An 18,997-nucleotide genomic window follows, 5' to 3' on the forward strand; every position below is an offset into this window, starting at 1 on the left:
TGCTTACATAATAGTTTATGGCAGTGTTATATAGTGCGAACTTGACCCGAAGGCATTGGAGCACTTTGCAAGAGGACTGGACCTGTTATATATATTTTAGGCACAAGTAGATAAAGCTGCTTTCTCAGAACCAAGGCCGGCTGTTCTAGGCTCCAGGCCATATCTCCTGTCATGCACTACTAGTGGCATCATCCCAGAACGAGTACAAATACAAGCACCAAAAATAGATTTAATTAGTTGACAGTTACAGTGAAAGCGGAGAAAACTTTGCACTCTTTGTGCTCCACCTTGAACTGGGCACAAACTGGAGTTTGCTCAGTATTTGCAATCAAGTTGTAATGAGGGTCTGTATGTTTATGCAAGACACATGTCGAAGTATAGTTTAAAGAGTGGAAGCTCCTGCTTAATTCTTTGGAAAGTATATATATATATATATATATATATATATATATATATATATATATATACACACACACACACACACACATATGTATATATATATATATATATATATATATATTGCTTGAACTCCGTTAGACGCAGCCACGCCTCAGTCACCTCACTCGAACTGCAAAACGGATAAGACAGACCCAGATTACGTGCAAAAATCAGTGGTTTATTTCATCCAACAGAATAGCACCCAGCAAGCCCGCATGACGCGTTTCGCCTCTAGCCAGAGGCTTGATCACATGATACAATATATATATATATCTCGCTCCAAATTACCCACAGGCAAGGATGCACTAAACAGCAAGATCACGGGTAAGAGCGAACACCACAGTCCGATATGTTTCCAGCTCTCCAGCTCTCATGTCATATGAATGAATGAATGAATGAAGGCAGCTTGGTAATTAACGTGCCTCCATCTGTGGATTAATGATGACACACACTACAAAATCCAGAAAGCATTGCGCACATAAAGGACGCTAAACAAGGTATTTAAGTGTGGGTGTGTCAACACAAACTCATTTGTCGAGCCTCTGATGAGAACAAGAAGTTCAGAAACGCGTCAGGCTAAAATCTATGACATGAGAGCTGGAAACATATCGGACTGTGGTGTTCGCTCTTAACCGTGATCTTGCTGTTTAGTGCATCCTTGCCTGTGGGTAATTTGGAGCGATATATATATATATATATATATATATATATATATATATATATATATATCCTACCGGGGTTGCCAGTATGTAGCTATAGTTAGGACCCCGTTTCTACAGGACAAGCGTTTTTCTATTGCCAATATCTTTGGCGTTGTTTGACGAATCTTTGTGAAGTTTTCAAAACTAATACACCACTCACTTCAGCTGCTGTGTTGAAAGTATCGGGGTGATTCTTCAAGCCGGGCTGAGAAAAATGGGGGGGTCCCAAAACGCTTTTTCTCCATGTTAATTTGCATAGGAAACTTTGGACACGGCTACAGCCCGAACTACTGAACAGAATTACACCAATTTTGTCAAAAATGTAGCACTCTTTTTGTTAAATGGTGGAAATCCGTTCAGCAGTTCCAGAGAAATTTTAAGATTTTGCAGATATACAACTGTGGCCGAGGTGGATCGTCGAACCCTCCCGATCTCGCGCCTGAGATCTGATTGGCTGCCAGCACTTCAAACCAGGAAGTGGTGGCAGCCAACTTGTGACTCGGTTAAACAGAGTCACAAGAAAAAAGGTGAAAAACAAGAAAAGGAGGCAGGGTAGAAACACCATGGCCCCCTAGGGTGTTCCAGTGAACGCAATGTCCGAATAAACCAGAACAGCGATCCTAAACATATGTAAAATGCAAAAATCATAAAGAGACATCGATTGCAATTCTTTATTTTAACTAAACCTACTCGGCACTTAGTAGGTAATATTTGAAGCATGCACACAGATGTATGGTAGCTATTTTTGATCATTCCTGGCACTTTCATGAACTATTTATGACATGCTTAAATTACACTCACAGACAGTGAATAAGCCAAATTGGTGAGCATTATGATCGTATATTAACTTCTCATAATTTATACTTTGTTTTTGCAATTCGACCCTAGGTTGGTACCAACACACATAAAAAAAACACAGAAGAAAGCATGACAACAGCGATTGGAGTTACATCCTATAGCTTACAAAATGGAGAATTCTCTTTGATTCAAAGAGAATATCCTATCATGCAAAAAAGCTCTTAGCTATCCTATGTGATACACAGATTGGATTTACTCAAATGTCTTCAATTTATTTAAAATGTGGAGTTCAGAATAGTAAAGCTAAACTTACCAATAAATACTCATCTCTACAATATGCTGGCTCCCAATATATTTTTTTTTACAGTATTCTTGTAGCATGGTATGTAGTACATTGTATTCTGACATTCAACCCCTTGGGCCAACAATGGTTCCTAGAAAAACAGATTATGTGTATAGAAAACAAAGGGAAACCGAGATGTGGCTGGCTTGAGGAACTAAGGATAATTTGTACAAGCAAGTTAGATGTGTCTTTTGCTGACAGATTATTTGAAAGGAGGACAGATATACTATTTCTAATAGATCGTGTGTGACACTCCACTGTATATTTATGTCGAATAATGATAATGTTGTGGTGAAAAAGTCTTTACAATAAAAATAGATGATAGTATGTATATAGGTGGTATGCAAAAATATGCTTGAGAAGTGGATCACCACCAACTTTAAGATTATAAATATTTGCCTTAGATACTCTTTTGCGCCTGCCTGATTAATAAAAGTAATAGGCCGATAAAGTGCATTTTTGGCCTGTGCACCTTTACCATGATTTTCATGAGCTTTCTGGAGTAGACCAGAATTTACAAGATAGAAGGGCCAGATGGAAAGTACCAAGTTACAACATAATTGTTCTAGAAATGGGGCTTTGTTTTCTGATCATTTACTAACACATTAAACACCTTGAACTATCTATTGTGGGCTAGGTTTTGCCGGTAGGCTTGCCACCTGGCCTGTTTCATACCTGCATGAGCGGCATTTTGATGAACTGCCGGTACAAAAAATTGAGAAAACTTGCCTAAAGTCTGGCGCCTTCCCTGAGGTTTATTTGGTGCTGTTACATAAAATCTCCTAAGTAGCAATGGAAACAATAACTTCCCATTTTATAGTTATACTAGCAGCCCGTCCCGACGTTGTCCGGGCATGAATTGCTGCCGGCCAGTAGTATATTGTTTTGTAGGATTTCGTTTTGATAGCATTTCTTATCTGTGACAGGCCTGTGAAACGTTCCGATTCACAGTGCACTGCAGATGCACTTAAGAGTGCGCGTTCAGTAGTGTGTGAACTCGAGTTTCCCTACTTTATTTTTCCTTGCAATATTATATAGCGCGAACTCGACAACATGGCATGAGCACAATTTACATTACAGAAGAACACATTCATTTGTGGTAGGCACGGTGAGACAAATCGATTTGCCTGGAATCACAGCATGGTGAGCTGATGCCGAGATTCGAACGTAGCTCCCCAGCTCCAAAGTTCGCAATTCTAGAACTTGTGGCGGGAGGTATGTCTAAAAGTGTATGTCGGTGCTGGCCATCAATGAGAGAGACCTGTGCATTTTTCAAAAGGGTGGTGAAAAAATATGAGTATGTTGCTGGAGATGTGGGCCGCCGTGCCACCAATGTACTTACCGGGGGAGGGTAAACACCCATTATTCCGCAACTTTCTTTCCGCATACCAGACTCCGCATACTTTCATTACGAAAGTACCATGACTCCGCAATACCATTATAACGCATGGCATTACATTTTATATGCTTTTACCATGCATACATTTACAACGAAATTTGTTGTAAATGCATGAATGGTAAAAGCATGGTTTTTTTATGTTTGGATATGGTAAGTATGGGTATAGGGATATATGTTTTGGGGTACTGAGGTATATGTTTTGGGGTGTTTGGGTATTTTAAGGGTTCAAATATAGTTTTGGGGTACAGGGGTAGTTTTAGGGATAGGTATGGGTTTTGGGGTACAGGGGTATTTTTAGGGTTCAGGGTTAGGTTTGGGTTTTGGGGTATAGGGGTATTTTTAGGGTTCAGGGGTAGGTTTGGGGTTTGGGATACAGGGGTATTTTAAGGGTTCAGGGCTAGGTTTGGGTTTTGGGGTACAGGGGTATTTTTAGGGTTCCGGGCTAGGTTTGGGTTTTAGGGTACAGGCGTATTTTAGGGTTCAGTGTTAGGTTTGGGTTTTGGGGTACAGGGTTATTTTTATGGTTCAGGGCTAGGTTTCGGTTTTGGGGTACAGGGGTATTTTTAGGGTTCAGGGGTAGGTTTGGGTTTTGGGGTACAGGGGTATTTTAAGGGTTCAGGGCTAGGTTTGGGTTTAGGGGTACAGGTGTATTTTAGGGTTCAGGGGTAGGTTTGGGTTTTGGGGTACAGGGGTATTTTTAGGGTTCGGGGCTGGTTTTGGGGTACAGGGGTATTTTTAGGGTTCAGGGGTAGGTTTGGGTTTTGAGGCACAGGGGTATTCATAGGGTTCAGGGCTAGGTTTGGGTTTTGGGGTACAGGAGTATTTTTAGGGTTTAGGGATAGGTTTGGGTTTTGGGGTACAGGGGTATTTTAAGGGTTCAGGGCTAGGTTTGGGTTTTGGGGTACAGGGGTATTTTTTAGGGTTCCGGGCTAGGTTTGGGTTTTAGGGTACAGGGGTATTTTTAGGGTTCAGGGGTAGGTTTGGGTTTTGGGGTACAGGGGTATTTTAAGGGTTCAGGGCTAGGTTTGGGTTTTGGGGTACAGGGGTATTTTAGGGTTCAGGGGTAGGGTTGGGTTTTGGGGTACATGGGTATTTTTAGGGTTCAGGGGTGGGTTTGGGTTTTGGGGTACAGGGGTATTTTTAGGGTTCAGGGGTAGGTTTGGGTTTTGAGGCACAGGGGTATTCATAGGGTTCAGGGCTAGGTTTGGGTTTTGGGGTACAGGAGTATTTTTAGGGTTTAAGGATAGGTTTGGGTTTTGGGGTACAGGATATATTTATAGGGTTCAGATGGGTTAGTGTTTAAGGGTGTTGGGGTATTTTAAGGAGTAAGGATGGGTTATAATTATGGGGTGTATGGGTATTTAAAGGGAGCAGGGTGGACACCCGTAGCTGGAATGTACAGAACCTGGGAAGAAAAACAATGAAATATTGGGCACAACGCTTGCTTTTTTTTCCCGTAATCCCGCGCCCCGCACACGCCCCCAGCACACGCCCCCAGCACACGATATGAGACATGGCATGAAGGGCGGAACGTACCACACGCCCCCAGCGTTTGTCACACCTCCAGCACACGCCCACAGCACAACGCAGACACGCCCACAAGGGACTACTTTGCTGGCACTGTTCTTTTGCCTTTTAAATGTATATGGTGGGCGTCTGCATAGCCTATGTCCTTCTGCTGCAACTGCCCTTTCCAACGCTGTATTGGGTGTTGTGATTGGTGCTGTGGTTCCTGAGATTACCCGCCTTAAAGGCTTGGGCTCTCTCTTTATTATATTAGTATAGATCTCAAAGCAGGCCACACCAAATCTTGAGGAACAGCCTGGAAAACCTCTTAACACAAGCTGCATCATGAGGTCTACAAACCTTCCGAATGAAAGATCTCGGCTGCGGGTGGCATTTCCACACAGGGCGGAAGAATGATACACTAGATCAGAGGCAGTAGCTTCGGAAGGCGCTGGTGATGTGCAAACACGTATTACAATTATAAGCCTTTTGTAAACCAAATATTTAACAATAAATGTTACACAACCTAAACAATTCCTTGGCAGCAGTGAGTAGTTGATCTTATGCAAACCCTAGCCAAGGGAACATACACTATTCAGTATGACCCCATGTCACCTACATACAGAGGAGCTTGAAGGCAATGAACATGGGGGCTCTCAAGATTAATCTTTTGGCTATTAACTTTGATACGCGAGGAAACAAATGTGTGACACCCCCCAAATTACATATATGCTAATAACGCCTAGCAGGTGAACATCCGATGATCTATAGCACCTAGCAGGTGAACCTCTAATGTTCTGCAACCTATGAAGGATATAAAGTTTTCCATTGGATTTTTTTTTTAAAGGTCTTGCTCTTACTACAACAGAACAGTTCAAAGTAAGACTTCACAACACTAAACCCGCTGCTGGTGGCAAACAAAGCCTTGAACAGACTGGCGCATGTAGGTCCTCTTACCTGGGATAATCCTAGATGCACTGAGGCTGTTTCTGAGATGTACATTATTTTGCCATCTGATGCCACAACGAAAACAAAGCCATCGAGAGTCTGGAAAAGAAAAATAACTGCATCAATTCCAGGGATTCACTCTATTGCTCTCGCTGTCTTGGCACATTTTGGACACAAATCTTCAAGAAGTCAGGAGGTGATTTTGGCACCTTTATCATGAAATATTATCAAGCACAAAAACAAAATAGGACCATCACTTAACACAATATACAGAGGCAAACATTTCACTAATATGTATGTATTATTTTACAGGATGAGCATGAAAAATCTGAACAGACTCCTTTTCCATATACAATATTGAATTAATGTTGATTATAATGGATACAAAGATAATTTGTATATACTTCAATCATTTCATCAAAAGTTTGAAGGCAAATTATTATAATATTATGGTTAAATTACAATCAGTACTATAGTAGTTGGGCTAATTAAATTAAGGGAAAATGTGGCCAGCCTAATCAAGAAAAAAGTGCAGAGAAGATATGCTTGTGAATCTGATGCCCCAAAGTTATAACTACGCGTTGACTAGTAAAATTCGAATTGAGTCAGGCACTATTTGACCATTTAAGCAGTGTTTTTTTAGGATGTACTGAGCACTAACCATCCTCAACTCCTTCCAAAATATTACCAACATTTCGAATATGAAATTCATTGAGATGGATAATGATTATGTTTCTCTAACATTTGCTCCGAAACCTGTGGAGGGACATACAATTCATCTCTGTTTTATTAAACCACTGTTCTTTTCTTCTAAAGAACTGATTATATAGAGGTTTGAGGGAGCCAAAACAAAAACAAACATTGACAAAGCTAGTAGGTTCCAGTATTATGTAGTATATTGGTGCCAATAAACTTGAAAAGGTGCTTTTTTGACCTTGGAAATATTTATTGGAAACAGTGTGTGAAGACTGGATTATATAGTTTGGTTACTTGCTGAAGAGAAAAATGCTTAATAGTACTTTACTCCTGCTACACAGAGGGCTCTTTACCTGCCAAATGTACAGATGTCCACTGGCCCAGGGGACATCTCTTAACATTAGCAGGAACCGCCGTCGCCATCAATGTATTAAAAATTTGACAGGTGGTACCATCAAAATGACAGTACCGTCCATCCAACTTTTAAAATGTTTTTGTCTTACCAAAAGAAAATCCAGCTTTGGGATTTTGTTTTTGAAAATACAAAAACTAACAACCTCCCACACCATGTTAGTTGTATCCTATGTTGTGGGCAAGAAGTTGAAATACATATCCACAAAAAGAGAGAGGCAAAACCCTAAGCACGACCTCCCTTACAAGAAAATAACGCACAACAGGTACTTAGGTCAGTAAGGTGAACGGGTCAACAACTTTCATCAGTGCTTTATCTATTGTAGGTATCCCTGCTCCTCCTTCTCTCGTACCATGCATTATGCTAAGGAATGCAAAAATGAAACCTGTGCAGTTGTTTTTTGGAACCTGCAAACACATCAAGCAGAAAAAGATATTTCCTCACATGTTGCTTCATTTAGAAACTACAATTCACCCTAAATAAGTGGACACTGCAAGCCATAATCGAAATGAAATGATTTCGGTTTGTCGTGAAACTAGTATGAGTACAACACAACAAACCTTGTGTACATGTATATTTTGCCCTTTGGTGCCTTTAGCCTTCCTTGTGCCACTGACATTTAGACCTTGTCCCAGATAGTAATGCAATTGAGGCATTAGGTGTGCTTGAATGGGCCATCTACTGGCACAATGGGGGGCATAGTTGAGCACTGCCCCACTTACAACTGAATAGCCTGTGCTCTGCCTTCACACAAAAAGCCTAACAACCCCACACTGTCACTGCACCCAACTTGGAGCCAGGCAGGGGCAACTGGAAATTCAATGCACTTCAAAGTCACTGTCTAGAAACTTCTCCCACCTTCCAGAACCAGTACACCAGGGTTTAAAAAGGGGACCTCACACACCATACCTTCAGTAAACTTTTGGAGCAGTGGATGCTCTGCCAGGAAGAAGGACTGCTGGGCTGCTGAAAGGACTGTCACACTGCTCAGCTGTTGACCTTCTGTTATATTGCTGTGTTGCTGCCTTTCTTCCCTGCTGCCCTCTTACCGGGGGAAGGAGAACTGGACCTGCTACTTCATCTTGAACCCTGGGCTACCAGACAAACCTCAAGGATTAGTCTGCTGGCTTCCTGATCTGAGCTTCAGGGACATAAAAGTCTGCCCAACTTCCTCCTGATTCCCAGGTAGTGCCCCTCAGGTCCTGTACCGTTGGTGTGGCTCTGTGCAACCACGAATGGGCCTATTTGCACTGAGACCTTCCCACTCGCACTGCGATTCAGTGCAACGCTCAGTCAGCCAGCCTCGACGTGGAAGAGGTGTGGCGCAGGGACCAGGTTGCCTGACTCCGGACCACAGGATTCACGGTTCGATCTCCGGCAGGAGGTTAGCCCAGCAAAATGTGACTTTGGGCAATAGCTTGCTTAATCTTCCAGATGGCCCCCAGCGTTGGGACACCTCTCCAGAGGTAGCTGTGCACTTTACAAATGCTGGTATTACAAATACTAGTATTTCTTCATAATGCAGCAACGACTGCTCGCAGGGACCGCCAACGCCAAGCTCCAGCAACACCCGCCCATTACGCCTGGCCAGATCTGTGCGCTAGTTGTAATGGCATCTTTGAAGATGAAGTATAGGTTTATTAATTCCTGCACGATTGTAGGTTTATCCAAAGGTAGGCTTACCTTTTGTGTATGTGATAACTAGACTTACACCAGGATATAGACGCATGGAGTGTTGCATGCATGCATGCTCTCTACAATACAAATAGTAAGGTATAGATCAGGTGCACATCACTCTATCGGATGAGGTTTTCTTGTGGTGATTCTCTCTCGCTGTTGTATTAGATGATTTTATCCAATGATAGTAGATATCTTTCCAGCACCCTACACGATCAATGATGATAACTATGTCTAATTTGGAGAAAATGATGTCTGGATATATACCTCTTCTTTCACTACCCACATCTTTTCTCCACAAAGCCAACTTGATCATGTGTACTGTATATGCCCTTTTTTCAGAGTAAATGCTAGTTGGTTTTCTGGTCTTTACATATTCAACAATATTTCGGGTGCACTAAACTGATTCATATTAGTTCTTAAGTGCATGCAAGTGTCGATCATGTACTTACATGCAAACTTAGGAGACCAAATGTACTATACCTATTGTTTTATGTTTTCTTTCCCAGCCCTGAGGAGTCGTAGTGAGTTGTTGTCACACGACAAAACACGTGTCGGCTGGTTGTGGAATGAATAAACCTATACTTCATCTTCAAAGATGCCATTACAACTGTATTAACTACTATCTCTATACATTGATTGTTTTTTACTCTATAACGACTGTTATCATACCATGTTTGTTGTGTGTGAGGGCATTGCTGCATTATTTTGTTTCGTAGGTTTGGTTCAGACCTATTTTTGAACGGTTAAGGGGTCTTATCCGTTCGCCCTTCCGCACCACTTCATATACACAGCTATTGAGACACACTAGACGTCAATAATAGGCAGAGCGCCTGCTCTTAACTGATACTTCAAAAACCCTGCCTGCTATTTCAGATCTGTGCGCTACGCCAGCAGCCTCCCACAATGCTCTCCCTGCTCCTTGTGGCCCCCTCCAATGCGAATGGGACTCTTGGCCTGGACTTTGAGAAGGTAAACTTCAGCGGGCCTAACCTAGTGACTGCATCCGACATGCGCTCCATCTTAGTTAGCCTAAAAATTTGACTTTAACTTGGTCCAGCATGACCAGATATCCCAAGTTGGCACTTTGTGTTTTTTTGGCACTATTTTTACTAAAATATTTTTTAAATTGTAACATTACTGGATTTCTGTCGCTTTAGTGTCAAATAATTTATTAAATTTGTCTCTAGTTTTCTAACTCGGTTTGGGATTTTTCTTGTGTTGTGTTTTCACTTTATTACTGTTTGTGTGCTGCATAAATACTTTACACATTGCCTCTAAGTTAAGCCTGACTGCTTTTTGTACAAAGCTACCCAGGGCTAAGTACATGATAATTTTGTGACCTTAGGTAGTTCACCCTGCTAAGGTTTGTGGCTAGTGCTTGACCAGGGCTAACACCGTTGTCAGCCGACAACCCAATTTTTCACAGGGAGTTTTGAAGTAACTGGAGTACATGTGCTCAACAGTGCAATTAGGAATTAAACCCTCTTCTTCACACAAAGCTCATTTGTCTACTTACTGAAGTAATAACAGCAAATTACTTATGTGTAACAGTTATTATAACAATTAAAAACTTGGAAATCATTCCATTCAAATGACAAAGCAGCAGAAAGCCCAAAGATTAAAAGGTGGGCAGAAAAAACAACTTCATATTGAGTTGCTTGAAGGATTACTTTCTATTCCAGAATTCTGTTAAAAATTAAACGCCCCTGCAATAGAAATTGCAATAAAAAAAGCTAAGAGTAAAGGTTACATAGATTCCTCTATTCCGGAAGTTGCTTCTTGTTTTGACAATGAAAACCTTTCAAAGATCAAGCCCCGTCTGTCCTCTGTTAACAATCTTTTTCATCCTGAAATCCAACTGAATGAAATCAAAACTTCTGAAGAGAAAGCATTAATTATGCATCCTGTAGATTATACCTTGACTGATGTAGACGTTAGTTCTCAAACATCTGTAAATAGGATTAGAGCACCAAAAGAAACACTCAAACTTTTGAATAGCACTCCAGTGATGGCCTTGCATTTGCTGAGGATTTGTCATGCTCTCCTGAATTCTCCTTAAACACATCTTTCCATCCTCTTGGTGATTATGTGCACCTCTGTGAGGTATTTCAAGCACTTCAGAGATATCTGGATTCAATTTTGATTCGATTGGAAAAGAGAACATCCAACTCCGACCACAATCTCGAAATATTAAGAGCAATACTAAAATCACCTTCAATGCAAAATGGCATATTTAAGTCACCTGATGGTCAATGATTAGAAATAAAATTACTTGTCTGATTGTGGCTGAAAAGTCAAAGAATGAAAGTGAAAATCAAAAATGGTCAACAGTCACCCTAGCTGGGAAAGTGAGTTTGAGCCATAATAAAAGGCAGAAAACTGCTGGTATAGAGAGTGTCTTTTCTCTTCACAAACCGTTCTCTGAGGACCTATCAGACCATCAGCCACTTCCAAGCTCATCTTCTCTTCCCTGCTTCCCAAAATGTAAACAAATGGAAAGGAGATGAAGACAGTCAATTAGCGGCACATGAAGTATCGCAGGTAAAACCAATTAATGTATAGATTAGAAACATTAAAAAATATCATAATAGGATGAAAGCAAAATGCAAAATCACTAACAAACTCCCAAAGTGCATTAGATTGAACTTAGAAACACTGGAGAAAGACCTCTTCATAAATAATGCGACCATTCCCATCAGCTTAGAGCCAATTTTTGCCACACATCAGAAATATTTAGCACATGACTTGCAATCATTTCCTGTTTCATCCTTCCTTTTTAGAAGCTTCTTCAGATGCACTAAATCCTCATGAACAGGAATTGAAATCTATATTCCCAAAGCCTCTCTGAACAAAGTGTAGTCAGTCAGAATCACTGACCCCAGTAGCTGAAGATAGTAATCAACCTACCTTTCCATCAACAATTAAAATTACATACTTTTTCCTAAACACAGTAGTCCTTTAAATAGACAAATGTTCTTAGGATCATTATCTATCCCGAATGACAATCTCATTCTCTCAGCGGAAATAAAATGAGTCTACTTTCCCAAAAAAGGAATTATCAATTGTGAGGGTTGACCTTTGGTTCAATCTAGTACCAACAACAATTATGCCACGTTGCAGGGTTCTCCAGAAACATGGCTTTGATGTGCATTCTATTTTCCATTTAAATCCCCCAAAGAGTAAATCTTGCCCAGTATCTGTTATGGAGTCTTTTCTCATGGCCTCCGAAGGGAGCAAAGAGTATGAATTTCCAAATTAAATTTTCATTCAAGTCAATTCAGATTCAAACAGATTAGATCATCTATCCTCACATCAGCTAATAAAGAGTTATCTTGGACAATGCTTTGAGGCAAGATAAATGAAAATAAGTCAAACACATTTTCTTATTTACCCTTTTAGCATTCATTTTTCCTCAGTCTCCTGGAATTGAACAGGTCTGTAAGATGAAATATCAGATATGGTCCACTCAAAAATGTGTCACAGACTCCTTTTATGAAACAGATGTGCTGGCTCAGTCTTGTTAGTAAAGACCACACTAGAGGAGGTCTAGCCATCTTACTTTCCATAAATTATTATTGTGATTTTGATATTTCTCCTCTTTCCTGTAAAAGCAAACAATGCATTCGCATTAATCTGTCAAATTCGGAAAATCAACAGGGAAATATTCTCCTCTTGTTCAATATCTACATTTTTCCAGGACAGCAAAACAACTCACTATTAATCCAAATCTTTGATCATGTTGAAACTAGGACGTGAACAAAATTCCCAAATGATGGTGGATGATTATAATGCTAAGATTTCAAATGCCCTGTTGAGCTCGGAAGGGAACAAAGAGTTTGATTAAGCATGGCACATTAAATAATCTACCTTTCCAACCAAATATAAAGCAGATAAACGTGGTAGACTGTTACTAGAATCTCTCTCTATTATCAATAAAGTGATAATAAATGGAAGAATTGACCCTGGTATCCCTGCAACACATACAAGAAGAGGAATCACAGGATCTTCAATTATACATTATATAATTTCCAGTTATGACATTTTTAGTAAAGTTTCAGAAGTGTACATAAGTACATGTGCAATACTCTCATTGAAGTGATAAAACGACTATTCAAACGACTCTAGAGACGCAACAAACCTTGAATTGGTTGTTAGTGGTTGGTAATGGGCAAACAGTGATTGACTCAAAACAAGGCAGAATCTACTTGGATGCTTTAAACACTACTCAGTTTAAAAAGTCAATTACTACCTCCAGGGTCTGGTGTACAAATTCAGGTAAAAATGTCATCTCTGTTAATGAGAACTGATTGTCGGAAGTACTCCATCATTTAGAGACTGTCAGTAATCCAGCTTAAAAAAAGACAAAAATGTCCCAAAAACTTCTCAGCCAGAAAAATCTCCTTAGAGATAAACAAACTTACAAAGTAACAGTTCATTTAATATGTTGCACTCAAAAATAAAAAATTTCAAGCTGTGCTGAAAAATAGGGAAAAAAGTGGCAGACCAGAACTAGTTTGACCTTCCTCAGGCAATACGTAATAAAGATTCTAAATTATTCTGCAATCTTATCACACTGAATAGTGTATTTAAAAAAAAACACTTTCTATCGTTACAGTCCCAGCCTTGGCCTGGATAAATTACCTTATCAAGCTTTATTCGGACAATACAGATACAGTTTTCAAAGCTGTCATCTTGGCTCTATCTCAAAATTAATACATGATCCCGAGGAGATAGTGCCCCAGACATGTAAACAGATTAGAAGTTTCAAAAAAGAGCAAGACCATCTCGAGCTATGGGCCTGTACCAAATTCCAGTAAAAGTCTTGTAAGAAGATTCAGAAGTATGGGTAAACATTTGTCTTCACTTTTACATACTGCTAAAAAACATCAGCTTTCTAATTCCTGGAATGGGAGCATTGTTATTCTGTTGCATAAAAAAAGGTTCTTTCAATCCAACGAAGCTATCATGAAATTGCCCTTCTCAATACTACAGGAAAGATTTTTAGGACAATAATCCTGGAACATCTGTAGGATTGGGTGTATACAAATTGAACAATCTGGTTGCAGACCCGAATATTCAGTAACAGATAATATTGAAATTGTTCGAACTTTGATAACTAAGGGCCTCGTTACGATGAGCGAACGCTCCGTCATCGTAACGTGACAACCCCCCCGCCACAGTATGATGGCGGTAGGTACCGTGGCAGAGGGAAAGTCCTTCCACTGCTTTTCCGCAGGTGGCAATCATTAAGACTGCCTGCTGGGCGGAGCAGGACCACTAAAATGGTGGTGGTGCCTAGCAGGGACCGTCCGCCATATTAGGATGCCGGCAGAAGCCAGCCGTTTGTGGCTGTTGAACCGCCATTGAAAGGCTGGCGGGGATTGGTTACGGGGCCTGTTGCGGGCCCCCCTTGTGTTGGAGGGGTGTGGGTGCACTGGGGTGGTACCCATGGTACCCCTGTAGTACCCCCTTACATTTCACTGCACCAAGTGGCAGGCAGAGTGTAGTGCCTGCCACGTAGTGCAGTGAAATGCACAACATGCTCTTTTTCGCATAGCTGCGGTGTTGCTGCCAGCACAGTTCGCCGTAATGTTAACGGTGGGGAATCCGACTGCAGTGGTGGCGGGCCCATCATAATTGGATGAGCAGGACCGCCGCACGCATGGCGGTCGGACCCAATCTCCGCTACGGTGGCGGCCGGAGTAAATCCGACCGCCATCGTAATGGTCCCCTCAATACATAGTTTCAAAATCTCAAATTCTCGAAATCTCATTCATTGACTTCTCAACAGCAATTGATAGAGGTGATGGACGGGTTAAGAAAAGTAAACTGATTGAGCTTCGCATTACACACCTCCACATGGTAGAGAGTTCTGATGGGAGAGAAAAAAGGTTGAACACTGAACATTCTAACAAATAACAGTCTGAAACAGGGATGTATATTAGCACCACTCCTTTTTTCTCAATTTCTTTATGACTTACCTACCCAGTTTATAAATAATATGAATTTCCCACCACGCTTCACTTTTTACAATTTTCATATGTTGATGTACGCAGACGATGTAATTATTTTTTACCTTACTCCAATTGCTTTACAACATACCTTGAATGTTTTAAAAGTGTATGCTGAAAATAAGTATTTGAAAATTAATATTTCCAAAACTGAAGTGATGGCTTTTAAGGGTAGAAAGCATTTCCATCCTATACTTGTAATCTGAGTGTAGGCAGCTTAGAAATGGCTACGGTATACACTTATTTGGGCAGAGTGCTCTCTCAGAATGTTGATAACAAACTGGTATACAACGGTAACCCCGCATTTTTTACAACGCGGTACCGTTACCACGCTACTTTTACCACGCAAGTCGTTACCATGACTTGCGCTGGGGGGCACTCCAGGATAGTAAATAGATTAATTTACTATCCAACTCCTTTCCCTAGAGTCCACGGGGACTGGAGTTGGAATAGTAAATTAAAAAATTTACTATCCAGCGCCCCTCCACGCAAGTCGTTGTAACGACTTGCGTGGTAAAAGTAGCGTTGTAACGGTACGCGTTGTAAAAGTACGCGTGGTACCGTCATATATCCTAACAAACTCTATATGTTGCATATAGGGAACAGGGCTTTAGTGCACGCAGGAATACGCAATACATTTTATAGCTCTTCAGGGAGGAGACATTTTATGTATTAATTACCTATGCACTTGAATATATCCCTCCTAATAAATGGCCATTTTTAAATCTATATGAAGGAAAGGTTCTTCAAAAAGTACCTACAGTAGGCCCAGAAGTACCCGTGCAGGCATTGCACCTGGAATTTGCTTTGGCTAGGTGTTGCATTGTGCCCCAGGAAAGAGCACAGAGGTCCTTAACCATCAACGCAGACACCAGTTCTCAACTGCTCCTTCGAACCTTGAATCCCATACCTGATGTCACATCAATCTATGTTCCACCCCAGATTGACCTGGCCCTGTATTGACTAATGCCTTAGCCATAACACATCTCCCTCCTCGTTGCCAAAAGGTGTTGCATTGTGCCCCCAGAAAGAGCACACAAGTCCTTACTGCTTTGAATGCATTTATTAGAGCAAGTCTAAAGCAGCAGGACCACCCAAACATCGGCGTAGACACCAGCTCTCAACTGCGCCTTCAAGCCCTGAATTCCATACCTGATATCACATTATTCTTAATTCTACCCACATAGGCCTGGCCCTGCATTAACTAATACCTTAGCCATATCACTAGCTCTTTTGCTTTAGCCATGGCGAAAATAGTTCATTGTGCCTACTGCTTAATCCATGCTCCTGAAGGCACCTTGAGAGAAATATTAAAGTATGAAACATGTATAGCTTCTAAGAAGGATTATACTGTCATGTTAAACCTTACATGTGTATTAGAAAGACTGGAATGTAAAATAGAGTACTTGCAGTCATGGACCACTCGCAGACTACATTATTTTTAAAAACACTTTTTCAAAATTAAGCTATTTTTCAGATATCACACACTGCTTAAATTGAAAAATGTATATATCCTTTTCAAACATCTTAGGCAATGGATAGGTTCAAAAGAATCTAGTTTTCTCCTTGGAACACAGCGTAAGGAGAGTAATACTTTTGCTTAGGTTGGGTATTTTATCATTAAATATTTATAATGGCAGTGGTCTGATTCTAAAAATGAGGCTGGCCTATGAGGTCCATGATGGGGAGGGAAGCAAAATTTACGACATGCACTTTATATTTGTCCTGCAATTGCAGATGCACAAAATCACCAACGTCTTTCTATTTCAAATTTAATTTAATAAGTATTTATGACTTAATGAATGCGCTTGTTCATTGTAACCTTCTTAAGGTTTAAAATCTTTCTTGAAGATCTTTTAATTGTGGAAATGATTTGTTACCAGGGACTGGAATTAATATTTTATGTAGTTTGTCTCATTGTTTTACAATGTTGATCTCTATCGAGGTTGGAATCAATACATTTGTTAAATTTGAAAAGGGACAGACTGGGCTGCCTTTAGAAATTCCATTAGGTGTTTTGTTTAACGAAGATGCAGATTAGTCTTCCTGAGCACTGCCTTTTTGTAGATGCTAAGGGTGAGAGGTGGGACTGCAAACCCTGACACGTGCTTTGCTATCATGATAGCTCTTCAGGAAGGTTTAGCTTTGTCCAGACACAAGGGTGCACCCAGTGTAAGTCAAAAGAATACCCTTTCAGTCACAGAGTGCCGCATAAATTATGCAAAAAAACAATGGAGAACTCTGGGTAGTTCTTAAGTTTAGGTGGAGAGCGGCTCATGTATAGAATACCCGCGACACTCTGAATTTACTCACCTCAAATGTCTGCTTTTCTGTCATAGTATTTAAGCATAGGATTAGCGCATTGCCATCCACAATGAGATAGAAAGGGACAAAGTCTTTTGCTATTTCTACAGCAAGGTCTTTAAGCATAGAATTAGAGCAATGCCATCCACGCCATGCTGTAAAATGACAAAAGCCTTTTAACACTCCAGGCACAGTATTACATCTTTGGATTGGTAAAATACCACCCAAGCCAACCTGGAATGAATTAAAACAACCCCTGACAAGTGTTTCACTTTCATTCTAGCTCTTCAGAGAGGTTCAGCCTTGTCCGGACACAACGGCGTAGATAGTGTAAGTCAAAAGAATACTCATTCAGCACAGAGTGCCCATAAATTATGAAAACAGAAGTGAGACTGTAGTTTCTATTTTTCAAGGTGTGGAAGTTTCAAGGTCAGACCTGTCCATTATCTGTCTCTGATTGCTGTGTCAGTGTTTTTTTATTTAGATATTTACAGTTTATAAAAATCATAGGTTTCAGACATGTTATAGTTAGGAATTAGCATTTAAAAAACCTTAGAAATTCACTGAAAAAAACATAGGTTTCAGACATGGTATAGTTAGGAATTAGCATTTAAAAAACCTTAGAAATTCACTGTTATAGTTAGCTGGACATTTCACTCGTGCAAAACCATTGAAATTCCTCTGTTATAGTTAGTTCTGCTAACTATAACTTGCGTGCCCGCAATCCACTGCTGATGATGTCACATATTACATCATTCATGACATGGTCAGTGACATCTCAAATGACATCACTGATGACATCATCCAGTGAATGTGGTTTGGTTCGTTATTTAAATATGTATTTTATATATATAGCAATCTGCATTGAAGAATGAGTGGGTATATAAATATCTGGATGGAGGATTTAGTAGCAGTGTGATTGACTGTTTACTTGACTAATTTATAGTGTCTCACTAAATATATTGGATAGTGACTAAACTGTGTGAATATCTGTATCACTTTGTCAGTTGTTGTGTAAACTGCTGCACCAGTTGGTTACTAGCTATGTGAAAGTCTATATTAGTTATTGATTAGTTAACTGAGTATTTGTATGGGAGAGTGAATGTGTGTAAGATTCGGTGGGGGGTGTGTGACTGACCAAAGATGTGTGAATAGTTGATTTAGTAGGTATATGAGGTTAAGACTACATGTTATAACAGTTGTTTGGGTGAGTGAATATCTTTATGGGTGCGGTGATGAGCAAATATATCTCTCAATGGTACATGTCCAACAGACTAGGAAAATAAAAGGCAGTGTATGTGACAGTTGTTGTATATAAATAAGTATACATAAGACTCATTGATTGTATGTGTGACTGTGTGGATAACTGTATACTTGTAATAGTGATTTTATAACACACTAAGTATGGGTTACTATCTATATGAATAAATGAAGTGGTGTCAATAATAAGTGTGTAGCTGAGTAAATGTAAGTATGATCCATTGTTTGCATAAGTGAGTAGGATGACTGCATAAGCAAATAGGATGTGTGCTGTTGTGTAATGATATAGGTGTATAAGTATTTTTGATAGTGTTCTATTGATCAGTGACAGCATGTATGAGTGAATCTATAGGTAAGTGATTAGATGTATCTGAAGATCTAGGTATCAATGAGTGGATTTTTAGAAACTTGTATTGGTGTGTCAATGGATTCAAATATGGTACTCTGTATTTTACAGTGAGTGATGAAAGGTTATACTAGTGTATGACGAGCAGTATCTAA

At 40.2% G+C, this 18,997-nt stretch overlaps 1 protein-coding gene across 4 annotated transcripts in view; it reads right to left on the minus strand.

Annotated features, from left to right (window-relative positions):
- Positions 1-18,997, minus strand: part of SIM2 (SIM bHLH transcription factor 2) — a 453,956-nt gene that overhangs the window by 276,850 nt on the left and 158,109 nt on the right. For all 4 annotated transcript variants that reach the window (XM_078655937.1, XM_078655940.1, XM_078655939.1 and 1 more), the window contains one exon: positions 6,143-6,232. In XM_078655937.1, the coding sequence (XP_078512063.1) occupies positions 6,143-6,232 (90 nt within the window). The remainder of the gene's footprint in view (positions 1-6,142; positions 6,233-18,997) is intronic.

This window comes from Lissotriton helveticus, chromosome 8, assembly GCF_964261635.1.
Source record: "Lissotriton helveticus chromosome 8, aLisHel1.1, whole genome shotgun sequence".
In the NCBI taxonomy this organism is placed as follows: domain Eukaryota; kingdom Metazoa; phylum Chordata; class Amphibia; order Caudata; family Salamandridae; genus Lissotriton; species Lissotriton helveticus.